This window comes from Salminus brasiliensis, chromosome 2, assembly GCF_030463535.1.
Source record: "Salminus brasiliensis chromosome 2, fSalBra1.hap2, whole genome shotgun sequence".
NCBI classification, from domain to species: Eukaryota; Metazoa; Chordata; class Actinopteri; order Characiformes; family Bryconidae; genus Salminus; species Salminus brasiliensis.
The window spans coordinates 26373030-26394091 of record NC_132879.1 but is presented as its reverse complement, the minus strand read 5'-3'; the positions used below and the strand labels follow the sequence as shown (position 1 = coordinate 26394091).

Sequence of the window (21062 nt, the reverse complement as noted above, 5' to 3'; positions counted from 1 at the left end):
CGCCTGTAATCGGTATAGAAGCTGGAGGTTCCTTACATGTTTTTCTCACTTAGAAAAACAATTCTTTAAGGAACCATCCATTAAAACATTTTTTTTATGGATTATGCAAAGCGTAATGATTTAAGGGGTTATTTGCATTGCTCTACTTAGTGAGCAGTTACTGCTATGAGTACTGCTAGCAGAACTCATATCTCTGTCCACAAAACTGTAAAGATGTATAAAAATAATAATAATTATTATTATTTAGCCCAAAATGAATGCCTCAGTCAGAGGAACGGTAGATAGCCATGCAGCTAAATGGTTGTAATCCATAATGCCTATTTGAATCACGATTTGACAACAGGTATTATTATCCATGTATTAATTATACATTGCCAGTAAGCTAATCTACTTTCTACCTGCTTTCAATCTCTCACAGTGTTGCCGTTCTCCATCAAAATGATTAATGGCATTTGAAATAACACAGTTTACAGTTTACAGAAATCATGTATTTCTTCATAACAAATATGGCACACTAAAAATACCAACCTAATAATAATCACATTCAATTTTCCCTTTGTTAAATCCTCATAGTGAAACTTCCAGGCTGGACCAAATAGGTCAACAACTGAGGCACAGCCCTTAGCCTGTGTTCATAGAGATGCTTCCCCCTCCTGAATGCAGATGCATGGTGAACCTTCAGTTCCTTTGACACCCAGATTTGGAGAGGATCTCGAGATAGTGAGGAGGAGAGAATGGAGAGATGGAGAGAATAGCCCCCCCATGGCTCACCCTGTCTGTCAGAGCGAGAGGGGGAGGAAGCTGGCAAGACGCTTACAGAAAGACAAATAAAGCCTATAGACTCTGGCCTCTTCTTGTGGCTTTTATTCCATTGCTTTCTCTCAATTGCACCCCTGCATTCTCTCCTCCTCTCTTCATGTTTTGGGCTGCTCTCATTCATATCAGCTACAGCCCTAATAGCTGAAACTCAGCAGTGTAAGACAACTGAATTTGAAAGCTGCCCAGCAAGATGTCTAACTAGAACACCACGGTTTGTAACAGCTCACTGCTCACAGTATCCAAGGCTCAGAAAGAGCTAGCAAAGTAATGCTACTCTAGATCCCCATATGTACATGACCTACAGTATATTTCTTCATGTGCAATACACCATCAGTGACAGAAGAAAATGTCTCGTCATAAATGCGCACTGAAGTGAGAGTACTTTTTACCTTCTTGTATAAAGTTACCATTTTGGAAATATGAGTTTTTGCATTTTATTTCTTTTCTTTTTCTGAAACTTGATGGACTGTTAAAATTATCAAAAAAAAAAAAAGATGAAATGAGGACCTCTGAAAGATTTGGGCAGAAAAGAAAATGTGATGATTAAATACTAAAACAGTATCAGAGTACAATTAGGATATGACTGGATATCTTAATGCACATAATAAAAGACTTTAATACCTATACACATTTACAATTAGCATCCTTTTAAAACGCGAGCAGCTTAAAAATCCTACCTAGTTTATTCAGCACAAGTGGGACAGCAAATGATTCAATCTCCATCCATATCACTGACTGGTGTCCCTTCACTCCAGTCTCAGCAACTGAACTCTGTAGCTCCTTTAAAGTGATTGTTGTCCCTTCTTGCTCCAATGCTGAATTTTGAGGGATGGTCTTGTCTAGGCATTGTGTGGATATAGTGATACAGCTTCTATTACCTCACATTTGACCTGTGATTTATTTCATTTTGAATAAAGCAAACAAGAGTGACTTATGATCATATATATATATATATATATATATATATATATATATATATATATATATATATATATATATACGACTGTGTATTTTCCCTGCTGTTGTTATGGTTACTGCTTGTTTACCACACCTCTGTTTGATTGTCACTGCGGTCCTGCTTATATCACATGGCCTTCTCTGACCACTTCCTGTGTAAGCTATTTTTCTCTGATGGTGATTTAACTTGCTCTGGCATCTCTCGACCGGATCTCTTATTTTCTAACACCAGGAGGGCTTCCCCTCTCCCCCTGCCTCCCTCTCTCTTTCTCTGTCTCATTACAGTTCACTTTATTAGCATAACAGTTTTGTAGTAAAACTCATAAAGCAACCAGACAATAGTCAATTCAAAAGTAATAAAATATTATTCTGCATTAACAGTCCTTCTGGTTAAATGTGTTTTCAAATAGTGTCATTCTAGAGATATTAGAAGGCCAAGGCTATTCAGATTTTTTGGCCATTTCTATTTTTTGGCATTAGCACCCACAATTAGACATAATATATGTCTGGAATATGATTATGTATATGAACATAGTAATAAAGTACTTCTCTGAAAGAAAGCTGACTTTGGAGCCCACTTGTTGAATGACAGTGGGGCAGAGTGTGATCAGCTCCCACAGTCATATACTGCCCTCTTCTGTCACACAGTGATATTGCTGAAGTAGGATGTTACTGAAGTGCTGCATGTGGAACTTGTTTTGGTGCAAATAATCGTGTAGTAAAGTGTTTACTCTTTAACCATGAAAATAATTATTTAAGCATTCCCCAGATTCTTTGAGATGACTAGAACTAGTGTCATTACTGAAGAACCCCTGAAACAATCTTTTTAAGAGTATAAGTGATCTTGTGCTTTGTGATTTACAGTTACCCTCCTAGTAACACCTAGTTTATGTAATCAATCATGTATGAATGTAAAGCAGGTGAGCTGCTGGTGAAACTGAATAAATCCACGCAGTGGCTGAAGTTCACAGAGAAACCAGCAACCCCAGCAACTCCTGAAGTTGTATCTGTGCGTTTATTTAACCAACAATAACATGTTAACAAATATACTACTCTAATATGATATTTAAACTTTTTTTTAGGGACATTCCAGAATTGTGAATTTTGAGGAGCCTTTGAGGAGCCAGGGGTTAATTAGAGACTTTGACCTTGGATTTACGGTGATAACATGCTATTACTGTACAAACCGAATAGTATTATAATCCAGTGAATCACGTTTGTTTGTTTGTTTAGTACATATAATTGTAAATAAGAAGTATTTTAAATATATATTTTTTTACATTTCTATAGCTACATGCAGCTGCTCCTCCACTGTGAAAAAAACCACTATTAATTCACGATATAAAAGCTGCAGAATTATTATTTTTTCCCTCCCTCTATGTCTTCCATAGCTGTAGATAAGTGTTTTGTGTATATGTGTATATGTATATGTATATGGATCTACCTGCACCCTGCCATTTCCAGTTTTCCTGGAGTTTTAGCTTTGGCTGATTGGGACCAGACTGAGTATAAGGGCTCAGGGAGGCGATGTGAACTGACAAAACATCACCGCTGGGGGGCAGAATTGAGCACTACGCCAAAACCATCGATATCTCACTAAAAAATACGTTGTATGACATGTGAAGCTGATAAATGTGACCAGCCTGTAGTCCTCTGCTGAACCGAGGTGTCAGTGCTACATTCCTCATGTAGAAGTGATAAATGACCGATTAGGTTCACCTCGTGAACAATATGAAGACAGGCGGTGAGGGAGGGAGAGAGAGGGAGAGAGAGAGAGAGGAGCAGCTCGTTTCCGTATGAAGGAGCGATGTCGCTGAAAGGGAAATGACTTCAAACAGAGGAAGTTTCTCAATTTCGGGAAAGCCCACACACAGTAGTATCGCTGCTGTCTCTCAGTTGGTGTCTTCGTTGTATCCTGTGTGTGTGTGTGTTTTAAGGTGTTGGTTTTGAACAGCAGTAGAGGGTGGTCTGAGGTCCAGTATGAGCAGCGCTGTAACAGCGGACACCTTCATCAGGAAGCTCAGTCGGTCCACTCTGAGGACTCTCTCAGACTTTCTGGACCCGCAGGACGCGTGGAAAACTGTTCTGGTGGACATACAGAAACCGACAGGGGAGCCGAGGTACACACAGTTACACCTCAGGTAAGACGGGTGCTTTAGAAACCGGACATCCTTCTGCCTGCCTGCCTGCCTGCCTGTATGTGAAAGTATACCTGTATGCATCTGTCGATCTGTGTATAGATGTATATGTCTACCTGTCTGTCTGTCTGTGTGAGTATACATATGTGCATCTGTCTGTCTGTCTGTATATGGATGTATCTGTCTGTCTGCCTGCCTGCCTGTCTGTATAAGTATACATATGTGCATCTGTCTGTCTGTGTATAGATGTATCTGTCTGTCTGCCTGCCTGTCTGTCTATATATACATATGTGCATCTGTCTGTCTGTGTACAGATGTGTCTGTCTGTCTGTGTAAGGATACATATGTGCATCTGTCTGTCTGTATATAGATGTATCTGTCTGCCTGCCTGCCTGTCTATATATACATATGTGCGTCTGTCTGTCTATGTACAGATGTGTGTGTCTGTCTGTCTGTCTGTGTAAGGATACATATGTGCATCTGTCTGTCTGTGTACAGATGTGTGTGTCTGTCTGTCTGTCTGTCTGTGTAAGGATACATATGTGCATCTGTCTGTCTGTATATAGATGTATCTGTCTGCCTGCCTACCTGCCTGCCTGCCTGTCTAAGTATGCATATGTGCATATGTCTGTCTGTGTATAGATGTGTGTGTCTGTCTGTCTATCTGTGTAAGTATACATATATGCACCTGTCTGTATATATTTATCTCTCGTTCAATATATTTAATAAAACCCCCTCTCTCATTATTCTGGCATTTAGCGAATATATACAAATACTTTTGGTAATCCTAATTAACCCAAAACGTTTGCATTTGCATCTTTTATTTAGTGTATGTACACTTATGGTGTGTCCGCATATATATATGAATCTGCCAGGACTATCAGCATTTGCTGCCACATGAATGTTCCTCACCTATGAGATTAACATTTCTTAATTTTCTTTTTACAGGAGATTTGAAAGATTGGTGGCTCAAGGTAAAAGTCCTACCGTAGAGCTGCTGTATGACTGGGGAACCACAAACAGCACAGTTGGGGAACTGGTTGATATTCTGGTCAGACACAAGCTGTTTGCTCCTGCTAGAATCCTTCTGCCAGGTAAGACAGTCACTCAACAAATAAAATAACTGGATGACAGTAGTGGCAGTGATTGGGTATTTTGACTTGGTGCTATGAGTAATGACCTTTTACAGTTTACAGTTATATGCAAAAGTTTGGACACCCAAATTTATGCCATGTTTTGTTGAAGTAATCTGCAATAATGATTTACACATCCTTCACAAGAGAGAAACTTTGGTATCTTTGGAACAGTGTTCTTTTATTGAATGAACATTTTCTTTGATTTTTGCTGAAATAGTGGAAAAGAAAATGTAATATGACATTATGGGTCTGGTTTCCCAGTCAGGGATTAAGCCTAGTCCTGGTCTAGTCCTAGACTAGTCCTATTCTACACCTCATTCAGAATGGAGATTTGTCATTGAAAGTAAAATGGTTTAATCCCTGTTTAGGAAACCAACCCTGTGAATGTTCTGACTAACTTGTACAGGAGTGCTCAAACTTTTGTTTAGAACTGTATTTGTTGTGGAACTGCTGTCATATTACATGTTGGATAATGATTAAATGTGTATCTGATATCAGAAATAGCTGCAACACATGCTGCCACAAATCAGAGAGCAACGGAGGATCCTCCTATTAACTACTACCAGGAGGAGACTCGGCTCCTCAGACCTACAGCAGAAGAAACAGCTTACACACCACCTGACAGCACCACAGAACCGGAGGAGAATCATGAGCCTGATGAGGAAGGTGTGATAATATTTATATGTGTATTTCTCTTTTTAGGAGTGAATTAACTATTTTAATTAAATGCAGGCCAATAGTGTGAATGGAAATGTGGTATGGATTTCAGATTCTTTGAGAGAACATTGAGAGGAACGTTTCTAAGCTCTCTCCAAACTCCACCACTAAATACAGTTGCCATTTTAGCATATTTAACTTTTTGTATCAACTAACATCCAGACACACCCTGTCTGATAAAAGATGCATCCTCTTCTACAAATGATTTTCTTGTCCTGTCATTTGTTTAATTTGCTTCCCAACACACATGCAAATGCCATATTACAGTGCTTATGCATGCTTTTAATTATGCTTATTAATTTTTAACAAGGTCAATATAATCAACGACTCAATTTCAGTGTTAGAACTGATGGCCAAAATCCTAATCATTGAGATACACTGATAATTGTGGTAACACTTAGTTTTGATGGTCCACTGTTGATGCTTTGTAGATGCTTACCTTGTCTTTTGCAATTAAATATCTATTCAATTCACTTTAACATCCCAAATTATAAACCTGCAGTTCATTTTAAACCTACACCTAATCTCACCTTATTTGGAGACCACACTTCTCCCAAGCTCCCAAAGGATTGTCTACTGATGTTTAAATTGGTAAAAATTAACAGACTGCAGGAACCCTATTAAGCTTAGGATTTGGAGCCTGATTAGGACCAGAATAAAGTTGGAGGGAATTTAAGTATGTACAAAGCATGTAAAGAAAGTGTTACCCCAAACCCTAACAGTGTTCACTGGATATTTTGGTAACATTGTGAATATTATTAATTGATACAGAATAGGTGGGAAATAGGTGTAAATGTTATAAACTATAATCTTGTTATTCTTCTGCTGAATCTAGGATTCTATACTTTTACATATCAAGAGCTGACCCAGATCACAGGGAGCTGGGATGAAAGGCCAGTTTTGGATGGAGGCAGGAGACTGGGGGAGGGTGGGTTTGGAGTTGTTTTCAAAGGCCTCCTCAGCAGTACACCCGTAGCTGTAAAGAAACTCAATTTGGTAAGTATTTGAATGATAAATAAACAGTTATGAGCTAACGAGGCTGGGAAAATAAACAGCCATTGCATTGTATTATCAGTACATGTGGTAACCATTTTATATTTGTATTTAAAATGTATTATTTGATATTAGTTTATTTTCCTAATAGTACAAAATTTGCATTGCATTGCATTTGTAAGGAGTATCTTAATTTAGACAGGTAGCATTACATAAAAATAAAAATATTTATTAAATTATATTTAATTTAAGACAACAGTTTTTTTTTTTTATTAACTGCATGGAGATCATTCACATTCCTACTGGTACACTCCCTTTGTTTACCATAAGGTAAGTGATAGAACTAACAGATCACATTTTACATTAAAAGTGTAGCAGGGTATGTCCCATCAGGCGTGTGTGATTGTAAATAACTGGAAGGACCTTTCACAGTTATGTTAATTTAGATTTCTATATACTGTCCAATGAGGTCATCCTTTCTGCCCCTTTTTTAGGAAGATGACTTGTCCCCTGAAGAGCTGAAGACTCAGTTCAAGCAAGAGATTCAAACACTGAAAAGGTGAAATATTAGCAGCAAAAACGTTTTCCTCCCTTTATTTGACAGTGATTTTATTCCTTGATGTTAAGTTTTCCTTTATTGTGTTTTTTTTTCTCAGGTTAAAACATGTGAATCTTGTGAATATGGTGGGTTATTCCAGTAATGGCCAGCACCCATGTTTAGTCTACGCTTACATGTCAAATGGTTCATTGCTGGATCGGCTGGCATGTTTGGTAAGTAAAGTCTGCAAATGTTGTGACTAGCTTCTTGCAGAATAAAAGTTGGGTTCAGCCTTTTCTAGGAGATCTGTAAAAACACTATGAGGAATAGGTTGTACCTGCCACTGAAAGCAGAGCAGACATTAACAGCATGGTTCCTTCACCTGTAAATAACCCTTTGGTGTCATTTAGCAGCTAAAATTGCTTGTAAAAAGTACATATATAATACATAAATACACATATAATATATAATACATAACTCTACCAATCAAGGACACATTCATAGATGATAACTTTCTTTTGCAGGCAGGAAGTACTCCTCTTTCTTGGAAGATGAGGTGTTCTATAGCACTGGGTACAGCCAGAGGCCTGGAATACCTTCACCAACAGAACCACATACATCGAGATGTAAAAAGGTATTAAACTCACTAAAGTTTTTGGACATTTGTATTATTATATTTCTCATGAAAAAGCGCAAGAGCAAATGATGCACAAACAAAAGAGACCTTTTCACTGATGCTAATAAGCCAATGGTGGTAATAATGAGTGAGTTATAAGTCCATGAAGTACTTAGCATCTACATAAAGACACGCACATTGTCACTGATGTGAAGCACCAAAAACTAATCACACCGTCTTGTGGAGTTGAGTTAGTTAGTCATGTCCGGTTCTGGCATGATATTGACATTATTTATACTTCTCTTTGCCACTGTTTTTGAAGGTTGAATATGTTTTAAAGGTTTTGAATATTCCAAATATAACTCATGCTCATCTTGAGATTTGAAGAAATTTCTTTTTGGTTTCACCCAACAGTGGCAATATTTTGTTGGATAAATCCTTCGTTTCGAAGATTTCAGATTTCGGGTTAACCCGCGCCTCGTCAAAGCACTCCTGCACAACAGTGATTACAGAGAGGATTGTAGGTACAACTGCTTACATGGCACCTGAGGCACTGCGAGGAGAAATCACCCCCAAATCAGATGTGTTCAGCTTTGGAGTGGTAGGTTCTAATGCATGAAGAGAGATTCAGAGATGTGTCAGAGAGAAGATATATGCATATCTATATGCATAGCAAAGCTGAATCCTGAACACTGTCAAGAATCTTCTGAGCCAACGTGACTTTTTTCATCACTGTGTAGCACTCTGGCTAAAGCGGTTTCAACCCATAAGGCAGGAGTTAGTCTCACTGCCAACAATGAGGTCTTTAAGCCACTGCAGTGGAAAAAGGCTTGATCAGCATTTTACTAGTCACTTACATAGCTAATAAATAAAGCATATGCTTTCATCTCATCAAGAATAACTTATACCTGACATTGCTGACTCCTGCAGGTGCTGCTGGAATTATTATCTGGACTTCCGCCAGTTGATGAAAACCGGGACCCAAAGCTTCTGGTCAGTCCTGGACAGAAGAGCTTGTTTTTTTCTCCTTATAACATATGCGCTCTTGAGGTTTATGGGTACCACAAGGGTTCTTTGTAGCAATGCCATCCTCCTCAAGATCTACCTTTCTGCAGGTTTCAACTCCAGCCCAAATTTTAACACACCTCTTTTAGTCAGTAGTTAATTGGATCAGATGGGGTGTATTAGGGTTGAATCTGAAGTCCGCAGGAATATGATCTCCATATGGACCAGGGTTGGAGACCACTGCTGTAGAAGAACCACTTTTGGTTCCCCAAAGAAGCACTTTCTTTAATGAAACAGTAGACCTTATTCCCCAAAGAAATTTCTGTTTAAAACCCACTTACACAGATTGTTATTGTCACAAGTTTTCTTGTTTGGGATGTGTTCAGTTACAAGCACAATGGGATTCATCATTATAAGAGCTGTGAACTGTTCTGCAGTTTAAAAACACTGAGAATCTGACTGAATACTGAATAAGCATATGTTTATGTTTAGGGAGCTATTGATGAATGAGGCTTAATGTTCCTAATGGAGCTTGAGAATATGAAGATCTTCCTTATAATGTAGATGTTCTATACTGCTGCTTCCAAAACACTTTACACTATAAATAAAGGTTAAAAAGTAAAGCACAGTCAGACAGTGACGATCAGTTTCTCGGTGAGAAAGAAGCCTATTACTGCCCTATATTTTCCAGTCAGTGGAGGCTCTCCATTCAGAATGCTTTTTAGTCCAGGATTGGCTTAATCCCTTGGCCTGTAATGGATGACATTCTGCAGGTCTCAATAGTGCCATGCTTGTGTTTTTCAGATGGAGATGAAAGATGAGATAGAGGATGAAGAAACCACACTGCAGGAGTTTGTAGATAAGAAAATGGAAGATTGGGATATGGAGTCTATAGAGAAGATGTATGGGGTGGCAAGCCAGTGCCTAAATGAAAGGAAGAACAGGAGGCCTCTGCTGAAAGAGGTTTGTGTTTATGTACATTTTTAGAAGAACATCTTTAGAAAAATGCTAAACATGCTTGATACATTGATGTCTGCAGCTGAACAACTTTCTCTTAAGTTATCTGAAGGCAGGAATTGCCAGATGCTAGGTATAAGGGATGTCCGTATAAAAGCAAATAGATCTTGTGGTTAAAATCATGAAAAGTGACTTTCCATCCATGCTGTAGATGCAGTGATGTGCTCAAAGATTCCATACCATATTATATTTGGTATATTATATCAAGCTGTTGTATCACCCACCCTGCCTCCACTGTGTTCCTAAATCAGCTGTATTCTTCCATTGGGGCATGGGTGGGGAGGATTACTACAGAGCTTGGTGACTGTTTCCTGCTTAAACACACCTGATTTAACCCCACCCCTGCTGTGCAAATGTGCCAAATGTTAATTGCAGTGTGGAAAAATGCTTTAGGTTGAAACAACTTGCAAACCACAAACAGACAGCAATTTATATTTTGGTGTATTATATAAAATATAATAGCTCATGTGAATAAAACCTGCAAAACACATCTAAACCACAATGGCACAGGGTCTTTTATGTAAAACACTTGGCTTGTAGCTTGTGTGGCTTAAGGCTCATCACAAGAATGTTAATATTACTCCTGAATGTTTCATTGACATGCTTTTGTCTTTTTTATTTATAGGTGACTGCTGAGCTGGAGGATCTTACTCACTCAGATCTGACAAGCAGAACTAAGACAGACTAAAAACTTTCCAAATATTGTATTATGTGTAAAATGTATGATTTATTAGATTTTAGATTGGGGGGGGGGAATGTAAATATTTGTAGGTTGGAATAAACCTACTGAAAATTTATATTGGAATAGTTTGTATCTGTAGTAAATCCCTACAACCTGTTAAAGAAACTTCTATTCAGTGGCCAGTGAGTGTTATGATGTTACTTAATAAAGAGAAAATTACTTGATTTAAATATTTTATTCTTCTTTTAAAAAACATTTTACAGAGGAAAGCATTCTCAAGACCACCAGACATAAGACATAGAACACTATAGAAGTCACGGGAAAGGCATCGCCTTGTACAGATAAAAGATGTTTAACAGTGGACTGCCTCACATTTTCAGTAGATCCAAGTGCCCATGGTGGCTTGTATTTTGTCACATTACTTCTCCTGATACCTTGTGCTACAGCGCACACACCAGTGCTTTATCATTTAAAAAAAGCCGCAGTAGCTATTGCAGTTATTCAGTGATGTGCAACTTGAGGATCTGTAATGGACACCAGAGTTGGGATTCATTTATCTCAAATTCATTTGATGTGAACTGAATAACAGACATTTCTACTCTGATGTTGCACTGCTCATTGACTACAAATTGGGGAGCTTATTGTTCTCTGTAATTTGGGGCTGTCAAGTCAAAACTAATTTCACTTGAATGTTAAATTGATTAAATTGGGTCAAAATATTTGGAAATGCCAGAATTAAACAAACTCATTTCACTGAAATGGACCCCCCCCACCAACCCTGGCCGTGGCTTCCGATATAATCAATGTCAAAGCTACAGACAACACAGACAATCCAAATAAGAAGAATATCAGATAACTGATAAATCATCAGTTGAATCAATATATACATCACTTGCATAGGAAAATATGTTTCTTGGCAAATGGCAACATGAAAGTGACAGTCGTATCAAAAATGGGACTTTTATTGTGTTATAAAAAGCAACGCTGAATGTTAAAATATTGGTGACCAAACACAGTCCACAGTAAGTGTGACCTCACAGCTGTGTTTGTTTTAAGACATCTAGAACGTAGGCCCCGTGTAAAAATACAAAAATACAACAGACATTAAAGCTGGAATGGAAAAATAAAGGAATGGGGTTTGATGGAGGTCTCTTTGTTCTCGTTCACATTGAAGAACTTACACTTTCATGCTAAAATAGTAACCATCTAATAATGTAACGACTCATACTGCACTTACTGACCTTTGCACAATGCAAATTCATGATTTCTGTAAAGTTAAGTGGTGCGTTCCATCTGAGTAAAAAGCTCATTTCTAGAATGGAAAATGTTTTTCCAACAGTGTTCATGCTGGGGTTTCAGCTTTTTAAGCATGATTCTTAATTTAAAACTTTCAAATTGATCTAATGGCATTTAATCTATGGCATGTAAGCTTTGTGAATCTGCACATCTCATTCCTGTCCTAATCCCAAACATGAATGGACACTCTGGCTCATGTAATACTTCTCTATCAAATACAACGAGTGAGGCTACCATTGTGTGCATAGTTCATTGTGATGCAGCCGTCTTTGTGGCTTTGTGTTGAATTGGGGGGGGGAAATGTGGATACATTTAATAAAGATGAAACAGGCTTGGCTTCCATTTTCTGGAATGTTCCACTGAAGCACTGAGAGAGGGGAGTTTGCTCATGGGTAGACATTTAATCATCAGCGTCCTCCCCGTCCCCGCGCTGTCGGGTGATCCTGCGATCCCCTCTTCTTCCAGCAGGACCTTTGGGCTTGGCAAAGGCCTGCTTGTGCGCATGCTGTTTTGGGTGGACCTCTTCATAGAGGAAGTCGGCGGTCAGCTCATCACCATTATCGATTTCTAACTACAAGTGAAACAGAGGGAAAGGTGGAAGATGATGTTTAGAGCCCACAGCAATGATTACTGCAACACTCAAATAAATATTCCTCATGCAACCAGTATGTTCGCTTCAAATGAAGAAGCCTCATTTAAGACGTCATACCTTTTTCTCCACTGTCATCAGCAGTTTGCTCTCCACCATGTCTATGAGAGGACTCTTACAGCTGGAGTAAAGCATTCTCTCTTTAATACTGCAGTTGTAGCCAGGCATTGAGTAGATAAACACTGCAGCAGACAGAGGTATTATGTTATTTTAGGAAAAACATACAAATACACAGGTTTTAAAATTACAAAAACATATTGTAGTAGGCCTTGGCATTAAAAATTACATATGCATGTATATCTCACTTTTAATAAGAAAATAAAAAGATTCTCTTACTCAGCAACTTACAATTTATGTATAGTAAGACGAATGTAGGCTTAAGACCTATTCAGACGGGATTAAATTTACACAGGATCCTGTGGTAATTTCTTTTTCATAGCTGCTCCTAGGTGATTTTATTTATATCGAGATCATATTTGCCCTTGTCCTCCAGATGTTGTATTTAGCCTCTGAGCGCACATATCCATCAAAGATCCTCTGGTACATTTGAATCACAAGAATTCCAACACAAAAACATTTTAAACTGTACAATAAAAAATGAAAGCAAGAATTGTTCCTTGGACTTTTATCCTATTTCATCCTGAACTGAAATAAGTGTCTCTTCAAAATGACCATGTGATGCATATAGGTACTAAACTCGCTCGCTGCATGGCAGGTTAACTGGAGTCCAAATATGAAGGTGACACCATTTGTTTTGAAAACATCCCCCTAGATTCACCAATTTAATCCGAATAGAGCCTTAGGAGTCATGCACATGACTCTTATTGGTATAGTGTGATGTGCTTGCTCAGCTAGAGAGAAGTCTGCAGTAAGGAGGGCAGTGGAGTGATCCACTACACTAAACCGACCACTGTGCAGTTGCAGCATCACCCTTTCTACAATAACATGAGCAAAAATGTTCACCTATAGACTCCAGGTGGTCTCCCTCGTGTGAATGCTTGTAGAGGAAGAAGTGGTAGCGTGCAGCATCTTTAGGAATCCTCTTGGGTAAATCTCTCAATTCTGTCAGGTCAGTGTTCGACAACATGATGAGCTCCTTGTCAAAGTCTATTTTCTGTGGACAAATAACATAGAAGAGTGTAAATCAAAATGACAAATCTGTTAATTGTCATTGTGGTCACGTATTTTTCTTTATTTAAACATTTCTGTGGAACAATACTGATCTTCAGTCTAATATCACTAATACGTGTCACTACTGATTTCAGGCCAAGCTTTTAACAATTTGCAATTCATATCTGGGGCTTTATTTATTGCCTATTTATATCTGACTAAGGTTAAGGCTATTTCTAATTACCTGACAGTGATGGAGCCAGAAAAAAATGTGCAGTATACCAGGTACACCAGGGCTAATCCACTGAAGAAGAAGAGAAAATTGCTTTCCTACATTTAGTGTCTGAAATATAGTGTTTGCGAAACCTTCACAAATTGCAGAGGCATTTATGGGATTTTTGGTGAATAGATCGCTCAGACAGGTGTTGCAGATGTAGTTGCCTTACCAGCTGGACATAATTGAATTTCTTGTCCCTGAACTTCTGCAGTGCTTCCATGGCATCTCCATGTAAAGGGAAGGCTACACCCTGCAGGGTCTGCTGCTTGGTGTCCACACTGATGTCAGTTTTCACCTGCCAGTTTGAGCACATACTAATATTAAATAATCAATTTTTGTGCAGTATTTACACTGTGACAACACTTGGTATGGGGCTGTGATGGATGTGCATTCTGATTCATTTTAATGTGTTTAAAAACCTATGGCCCAATTAACCACACCATGACCAAAATTAATGTAGACCTAGTTACACTGGTGTTGTCTCTACCCATCCAGGCATGTCCTTGGAATGTATTAGGACACCTCCACATTACTCCTACAGGAGCTTCTATGACACCCCATTCTAAGCCCATAGGGTTTAGATTAATATGAAATTGGTTCTCCCTTTGCTCTGCAGGAACTCTGCAGTTATCAAGTCAGCAGAGTGCTGGAAACGCAAAGATTCACATGAAAAACCTTTTTGTGCGGCATCCATACTAGTGAAGTACTGTCTGTCCTCTGCAGACAAAGTGGCCGAAAGGGCAATCCCACTTCCTTTTTACAGCTCCTTCTCTGATTGGTTAACTTCAGAGACGTGCTGTGGCCCAGCTTTCTCAGAGCATTTCCTTATATGGAATGTGTGTTCACCACACACTATTCCCAACTAGAAACTAGAAACGCAGCAATTGAAGAGGCTAAAACTAACTGCCCTTTGCAAGTGCCTGTGGCATTGCGCTGTGGAGTGCCCAACAAAAACATTAAAAGTCTTTATTGCTGGAGCAGCATTATTCTTGGAGAATATTTACTATATACTTTGATGCACACTTTCACTGCAGACAAAATCCATCAACTTCCCAATGTGCTCTCACACAGGCCTCAACCAAATCTAAAGTGTCGTTTGATTTAATTCATATTTCATAGTCAAGGTTACAGACTGAAGTCTCTAACTGAAGAGACTGAAGTTTAGTCAGGAAGGTAAGTGTGTGTGTGTGTACCTCACTGAGTTTGATCTGTCGCAGTTCCTCTTCAGCAGCAGTGAGTGGAAGAGGAGCAGACTGTGAGGAGAGATGCTTCTTGTATCCACTAAGAGAAACATCCTCCTGAGGAAAAAAAAGGGGGGGGGGTTGTTTTACTGTCTTAGTTATGAGTAAACAGTAATATGGGTTGGGTTCCTGAACTCGGACCTGAACTTAAAACACCCGCTGCCCTGCTCATTTTAGTGTTTATTCTGCTCCTAACACATCTTTCATGAGTTGATGGCCATGTGTTAGAGCAGGGACCCATTAAAACGTGCAGGAAAGAGGGGTCCTTGAAGACCAGGGTCGAGAACCACTGCTGTATATGCATACTTTTTCATCAAGGCAGTTTGTTTTACATGCATCTGATGTAATAAGTTCCCTAATTAGTGTGTACATGTGAGGGGTTGATCCCATTCTTTACAAAGAATGAAATCTGTTCTTCTACCGACTATTTCACAGAGGTGAGTGGGGTAACATTAGCTTGATTTAATAAGAATCTCTTTATTTTGACAAGTATGTTACACATACAAGGAATTTTACTTGGTAAGAGCAACACAAGTATGACATGTGAGCACACAGACCGTTACCAAATCACTAGCACGGTCTAGCCATGCTCAATCCAGATAAAAATGAAAATGGGTTCAGTGCTTACTGCTTTATCACCAGTCAAACGCTGACTATGCACAGATCCGAGCCTTTCTTTTGCCTAATCTAATCTACTTACCTTCACAGTGCCAAAAACCTCATCCTTAATAAGGCCGCCTCCAAACTCCTTCTTTACTGTAGCCCTGGTAGCAGCATAAAGCATTTTATGTCGCACCTATTGGGAGACACACAAAGAAAGCAAAGTTAAAAAACAGTATATACACTAAAGCATTGCTGTCACATTTTATTTTATTTTTTTCCCCTCAAATTTTATATGGGATTACAGACCAAGGAAAAAGTATTTTTACGTTAAAAGGTAAATATTTATAAAACATAAGTTTAGTGTATTATCTGGATTAGCACGAATTACGAATGCAGTAAAGTGAAAAAAATGCTCATTAGCCCAGTAACCCCGTGTCATTTCATGATGAATGGAGCAAAAAAAAAATGCTCCAAAATTACTTGGAATCAAATCTTTTATTAATCTTTCATTAAGTTCTGGCATCCTGCATCAAATCAGAATAACAAACAATTGTGGCTAAGCACATTTCTTCTGATAACAGCTTACATTTATGATCTCTACTGTGCAAGAAAGGTGAAAACTAAAATATCTGGTAGTGAATCAGATCCTAAATCAAACAAAACCAAACCAGTCTTTTACAGCCAGACAACACATATCAGCCTGACTAGAACTGAAACTACAACACCTTTGGGCAGAAGCTGCAGCTACAGATCTACAACACACATCATAAACAGCATTTGATCGCAGACACACTACACATGGATGGTATTTATTATTGGTCTGAATCTCTTGCTACTGAAATACTGAAGTTCACCTAGTGGGCGGTCACGAAATCCAACAACATTTGGCATAAACAAAAATATGTGTAGTGTTAGCAGGGCTACTCATGCAGGAATCAGAACCAGCTTCCCCTAGTCATTACGAACACAGTAAGCACTGATAACACACTGACCGTTTCCATTTAAGGTTTTACAAATAAAAAGCCTTTAACTGTGACCAAGAGAAACTGCAAAACTGAACTTAGATCTATGGACAACTTTCACAAACCTCTATCGCCTCATACACACCCGGAATTGTGCTGACAGGTCTAAACCTGTTGGAGCCACAGCGTGGGCAAGAATGCTTAGCCTTGGCTCCTCTCCATTCTCATTGGCTAAAGTATTTTGCTTTGGGCGGCAGATTCTCTTACTGAGCCAATCACTGCTGAAGAGGATCCTTTTTCCTTCATGAAAAACAGACTTTTTCTGCCAGTATTGAGTTTTCCTCGATCATACACTAATACTCTGCAACATCCATACACCATTACTAAGTAAACATGAGCCAGAACAACACTCAGTTGCCAACATTAAAAAGGCTACAGCAGAAACCATTTTTAAGTCAATAATTAACATAAACGTCTTACCGGCGAGTGGTCTGGAGACCAGGCGATGAACACCCACTCATGTCCAAGACTATTGGTAGAGTCCAGCCTGTACAAGATGTAGCAAGGCAAGTCGTTCTCCAGGAGAGGCAGGACAAGAGAGTTATAGTCTTCCTCCCAGCTCCGAGATGCCTTCCTGGTGTCACCCAGTACTAGCTGTTCTATAACACAACAATTCTAAGATCATCATGGTGTGTGATTTTGACTAAAAGTCAAGCCAACCAAATTAGGCAGTGTGTGCATGTTCAACAAGCTATTTTAGTGCAGTAAGCTGACAAGGAAGTTTTGATGTAATGACTCATTGCTATGTGAGCGTTTCACACATTGCAGGTCACTACACACAGAAACGGCTATGAGGTCACCTTACCGTCTTCAATCACAATCTTCAGAACTCTGTAATCTCCATTCCTGGCACTGGCAAATATGTCTTTCACCTCCCTAGAAGCTAAAAGATGAAAGGATAAAGTGCTGATCAACCAGTAAGAGCTTAACCACCATCAACTCAACATTTCTTCCCCACTTTTCTAACATACTGAGTGTGGGGCTGCTCATGCCATGTCAGCTCACTGCTGAATTCCACATCTGTATAAAATGAAGGCAGCAGATGAGTCCAGAAGAACATATCTGCCCCAGTTATTGTGCTTCTAACACGTCCACACTAAATGGAAAGCAGGTCAGCAGGTCGGCAGACCTTTAGTTATATGCTTTGGCTGCTGAAAATGAACTTAATAAATCAGTCAAACAAAAGTCATTGCCAGTGTTTCAGTACCTACTGTCCCAAGGAACACAACAAACCTTGTGGTTGTGCTGCAAGTAGCTATTAGTGCAATCACTTCTATTACACTTTAGAGTTTTGTATTTGTTTAATAGAGAGATTACAGTGGTGCTCTTTTTTATTTTTAAAAGAAGAAATAACAACAAATGTGTGCATTAGATATGCAGAACATTGCAAATAAATATATGTTTTTTTCATTTTAAATAGATACTATGTGAATAATTATGTGAATAATTTAGATACTATGCTATGTGAATAATTATAAAACATGTTTAGTTTATTGTCTGGATTATTATATGAAAATTCATACTTCTTTGTGGAGGGTTATGAATGCAGTAAGTATAAAAAAGCCACCTATACATTTCTGAACTACAATAAACACATACCATACCAGCAGGATTCTGACAACATGGTGCGTCCCCAGTCACGTTATCTACTGCTGAAAAAACTTTTAAGAATTCTGAACATAATTGCAATTATTTGTGTTTTATAATTCAGCAGTTAGCTGTACTTGCTACACACTGGAGATCATTGTCAGTGCTCTCTCATGTCGTCTGCGCCTCACTGCGCTTTACGCCCATTTCGGTAGCTGTAGCTGTAGCAGTACTCTACCTGAAAACCAGGCTGGCTAATATAGCTATAGTTTACAGTCAACCTGACGTTACTGAGGTAAAGGTATCGTTTTCATTCATCATTCAAATGTATCTTATTCAGATTCAAATAGCCTAGCTGGCTAATCAGCTGCTGTTTGTCAAAGTCCCCCTGCTGGCTTTCACCACGTCCTGAGCTCTGCAGCTCTCCGGCCCATGTGGAAATGGAGCAGCAGCTGGAGTGAAGGCGTTGCCCGCTACAACATCTCAAAACCGCAACACACAAAGAGCAAGTCTCCGAGATTTCGGTGGGGATGAGGTGACTGAAACAGGCCAGTCCACTTAAAACCCAGCGTGTGCGAACATCCATATCTAACGCCGCTGTGAAGATAAGCTGCTCGTTTTAGGAGTTAGGAAGGAGAAGAGCAGGTTGCTGGCGGCGGCTTCAGCTGTTTATGCTCAGCAGCCGAAAAGCCACGACTCCTCACAGCTGATTCAGGGCAAACTCTAAGCGCACTGTCTTCGCAGAGGGGGAAATACGGACCGTGAGAAAGTGCAAGGCGCTGAATAAAAGACTATTTACCTTGAATTCCCGTCTGATGGGACATTTTCGAGTCGGAGCGGTTGATTTGAGAAGGCGAACAGAGTCAGGAAGAAGGAAACGGAGCCCAGCGACGCGACTGGCTCCGGCCGGTGACGTCACCAAGCCGGCCGGGAAACGCCTTCTAACAATTGCGCATGCGCAGTGGGGAAAGAGTTAGCACTGCAGCTACACACGGAATTCATATTCAATATTCATCTGGCTGTGCATACATTTCAAAAAGAGAAATCTAAACAGAGGAGAAAGCCAGGTTCACAATTATACACATTAGAGTTAAAGTTCTTTTATTGAGGGAATTTTGGACGTTGTTTTTTTTTCACGCCGTAATTCAGAAAACACTGTCAAAAACAATAAAAATAGTTTTTGCCAGTTGTTATGCATTCAAATGTTATTTAACTCAGGCTATGACATATATATGAACACTAACCTCTGTAAAAAACTTTAGAATATATATAAGAAATTTATTCAAAAATGCAATACAGCCTTTAATGATTGCTCATACAACCAACTGCACACATTTATAGAATGTTTTATAAATAGGCTTTCTTTCATTGTTCTTATTTGGCAAAAAGTGAACATCTAGAACCTTTGCAGGTGAAATCTACATATAGACAAAGTGCCCAAAATCTCAAACTTGACCAGTGCATGATATAACCATGCTATTGCCTTATTAGTCTTGCAATGATAGAATACCTGGAATTATATAATTAAGATATAGCTGCTAATGAGTGTGATGTACTCACTGCTGGTTACAATCCAGAGAACCTATGAACCTAAAATGTACTGCATACTGGCCACAGACTGAACAGTGTTTGAAAGCTCAAGTCCACTGTAGACTGCCATGAATATCTCTCAGACCCACTCAGAATGGGGCATACACACATCTTCCCGCACAGTGTGTGTCAATTTGTTGTAACTGGGACAAAAATGCAATTTTTCCTTTAGAAATAAGGGGGGTAATATATATTTTGGAGGAATATTGCACATCCTAAACACTTGAACTGGCCAATACTTCATCTGGTGTACTAACAACCAGACACTGAACAAGTTAGCCAGAGAAAACGGCAGCAGTTGATCACAGAAACACTGAGAGTTGTGAAGGGTGAAGGTTTGTGCTGCTCTAAGATGTGCTGGCTGCTTTATGATGTGCTGGATGGTGTGCAAAATGCTTTAAGAGGTGTTGGTTAGTGTGCCGGCCGCTTTAGGTTGTGCCAGTTGGTGAGCCAGATGCTTTAGGATGTGCCAGTTGGTGTGCCGGCTGATAGTCAGCAACCAGGTGATGTGCCGGTCAGTGTGCTGGTGGACAAAACAAGTGCTGGCCAGTTTAAGGTGCTGGACATCTTGTTGAAAATAAATGACAGATGGAACGTGAAAAATACATGGAGATGCTGCAATTACAACCTGCTAAAAACTCAGTAGGGTTTGGTTCCCTGCAGGCCAGGTGCCAGCTAGTTTAAGAAGTGGCAGCGCTGGCACCTGGCCTGCAGGGAACCAAACCCTACTGAGTTTTTAGCTGGTTGTAATTGCAGCATCTCCATGTATTTTTCACACTCCATCTGTCATTCATTTTCAACAAGATGCCCAGTCTCCACTGAGGAAAAGCATCTCCATGAAATGCTGCCATCCCCATACTTAATTTTTCCTGTGATGGTCTATTTTTGTTGAGGAGTGAATATTGTTAGATTTGTTCCACACAAGAATTTATTCTGGCTAGAATTCACCATTTATGTCTCCTCTGTCCACATAACCCGTATGATGTGGGATAAGGTTTTAAGTTTCAGGTTTATTTGTCATTTGCACAACATGTCAGGACATTTATGCATTGAAATGCTTGTGCAGGAG

At 39.3% G+C, this 21062-nt stretch overlaps 3 protein-coding genes across 3 annotated transcripts in view; 2 read left to right on the top strand and 1 right to left on the bottom strand.

Annotated features, from left to right (window-relative positions):
- The window catches only part of LOC140548993 (small ribosomal subunit protein eS17), a 351034-nt gene that overhangs the window by 88513 nt on the left and 241459 nt on the right, over nt 1-21062 (top strand). The window lies entirely within an intron of this gene.
- irak4 (interleukin-1 receptor-associated kinase 4) lies at nt 3396-10848 on the top strand. Its single transcript, XM_072672168.1, has 11 exons — nt 3396-3917; nt 4863-5008; nt 5549-5716; nt 6603-6763; nt 7255-7319; nt 7417-7531; nt 7823-7932; nt 8329-8515; nt 8845-8907; nt 9724-9882; nt 10562-10848. The coding sequence occupies exons 1-11, from the start codon at nt 3757-3759 to the stop codon at nt 10622-10624; spliced, it is 1398 nt and encodes a 465-aa protein (XP_072528269.1). The 5' UTR covers nt 3396-3756; the 3' UTR covers nt 10625-10848.
- Nucleotides 10839-19312, bottom strand: twf1a (twinfilin actin-binding protein 1a). Its single transcript, XM_072672169.1, has 9 exons — nt 19203-19312; nt 17622-17699; nt 17237-17415; nt 15892-15987; nt 15144-15248; nt 14120-14245; nt 13527-13677; nt 12624-12745; nt 10839-12485 (listed from the first exon to the last, which is right to left on the bottom strand). Exons 1-9 carry the CDS (start codon nt 19225-19227, stop codon nt 12315-12317), a joined length of 1053 nt encoding a protein of 350 aa, XP_072528270.1. The 5' UTR covers nt 19228-19312; the 3' UTR covers nt 10839-12314.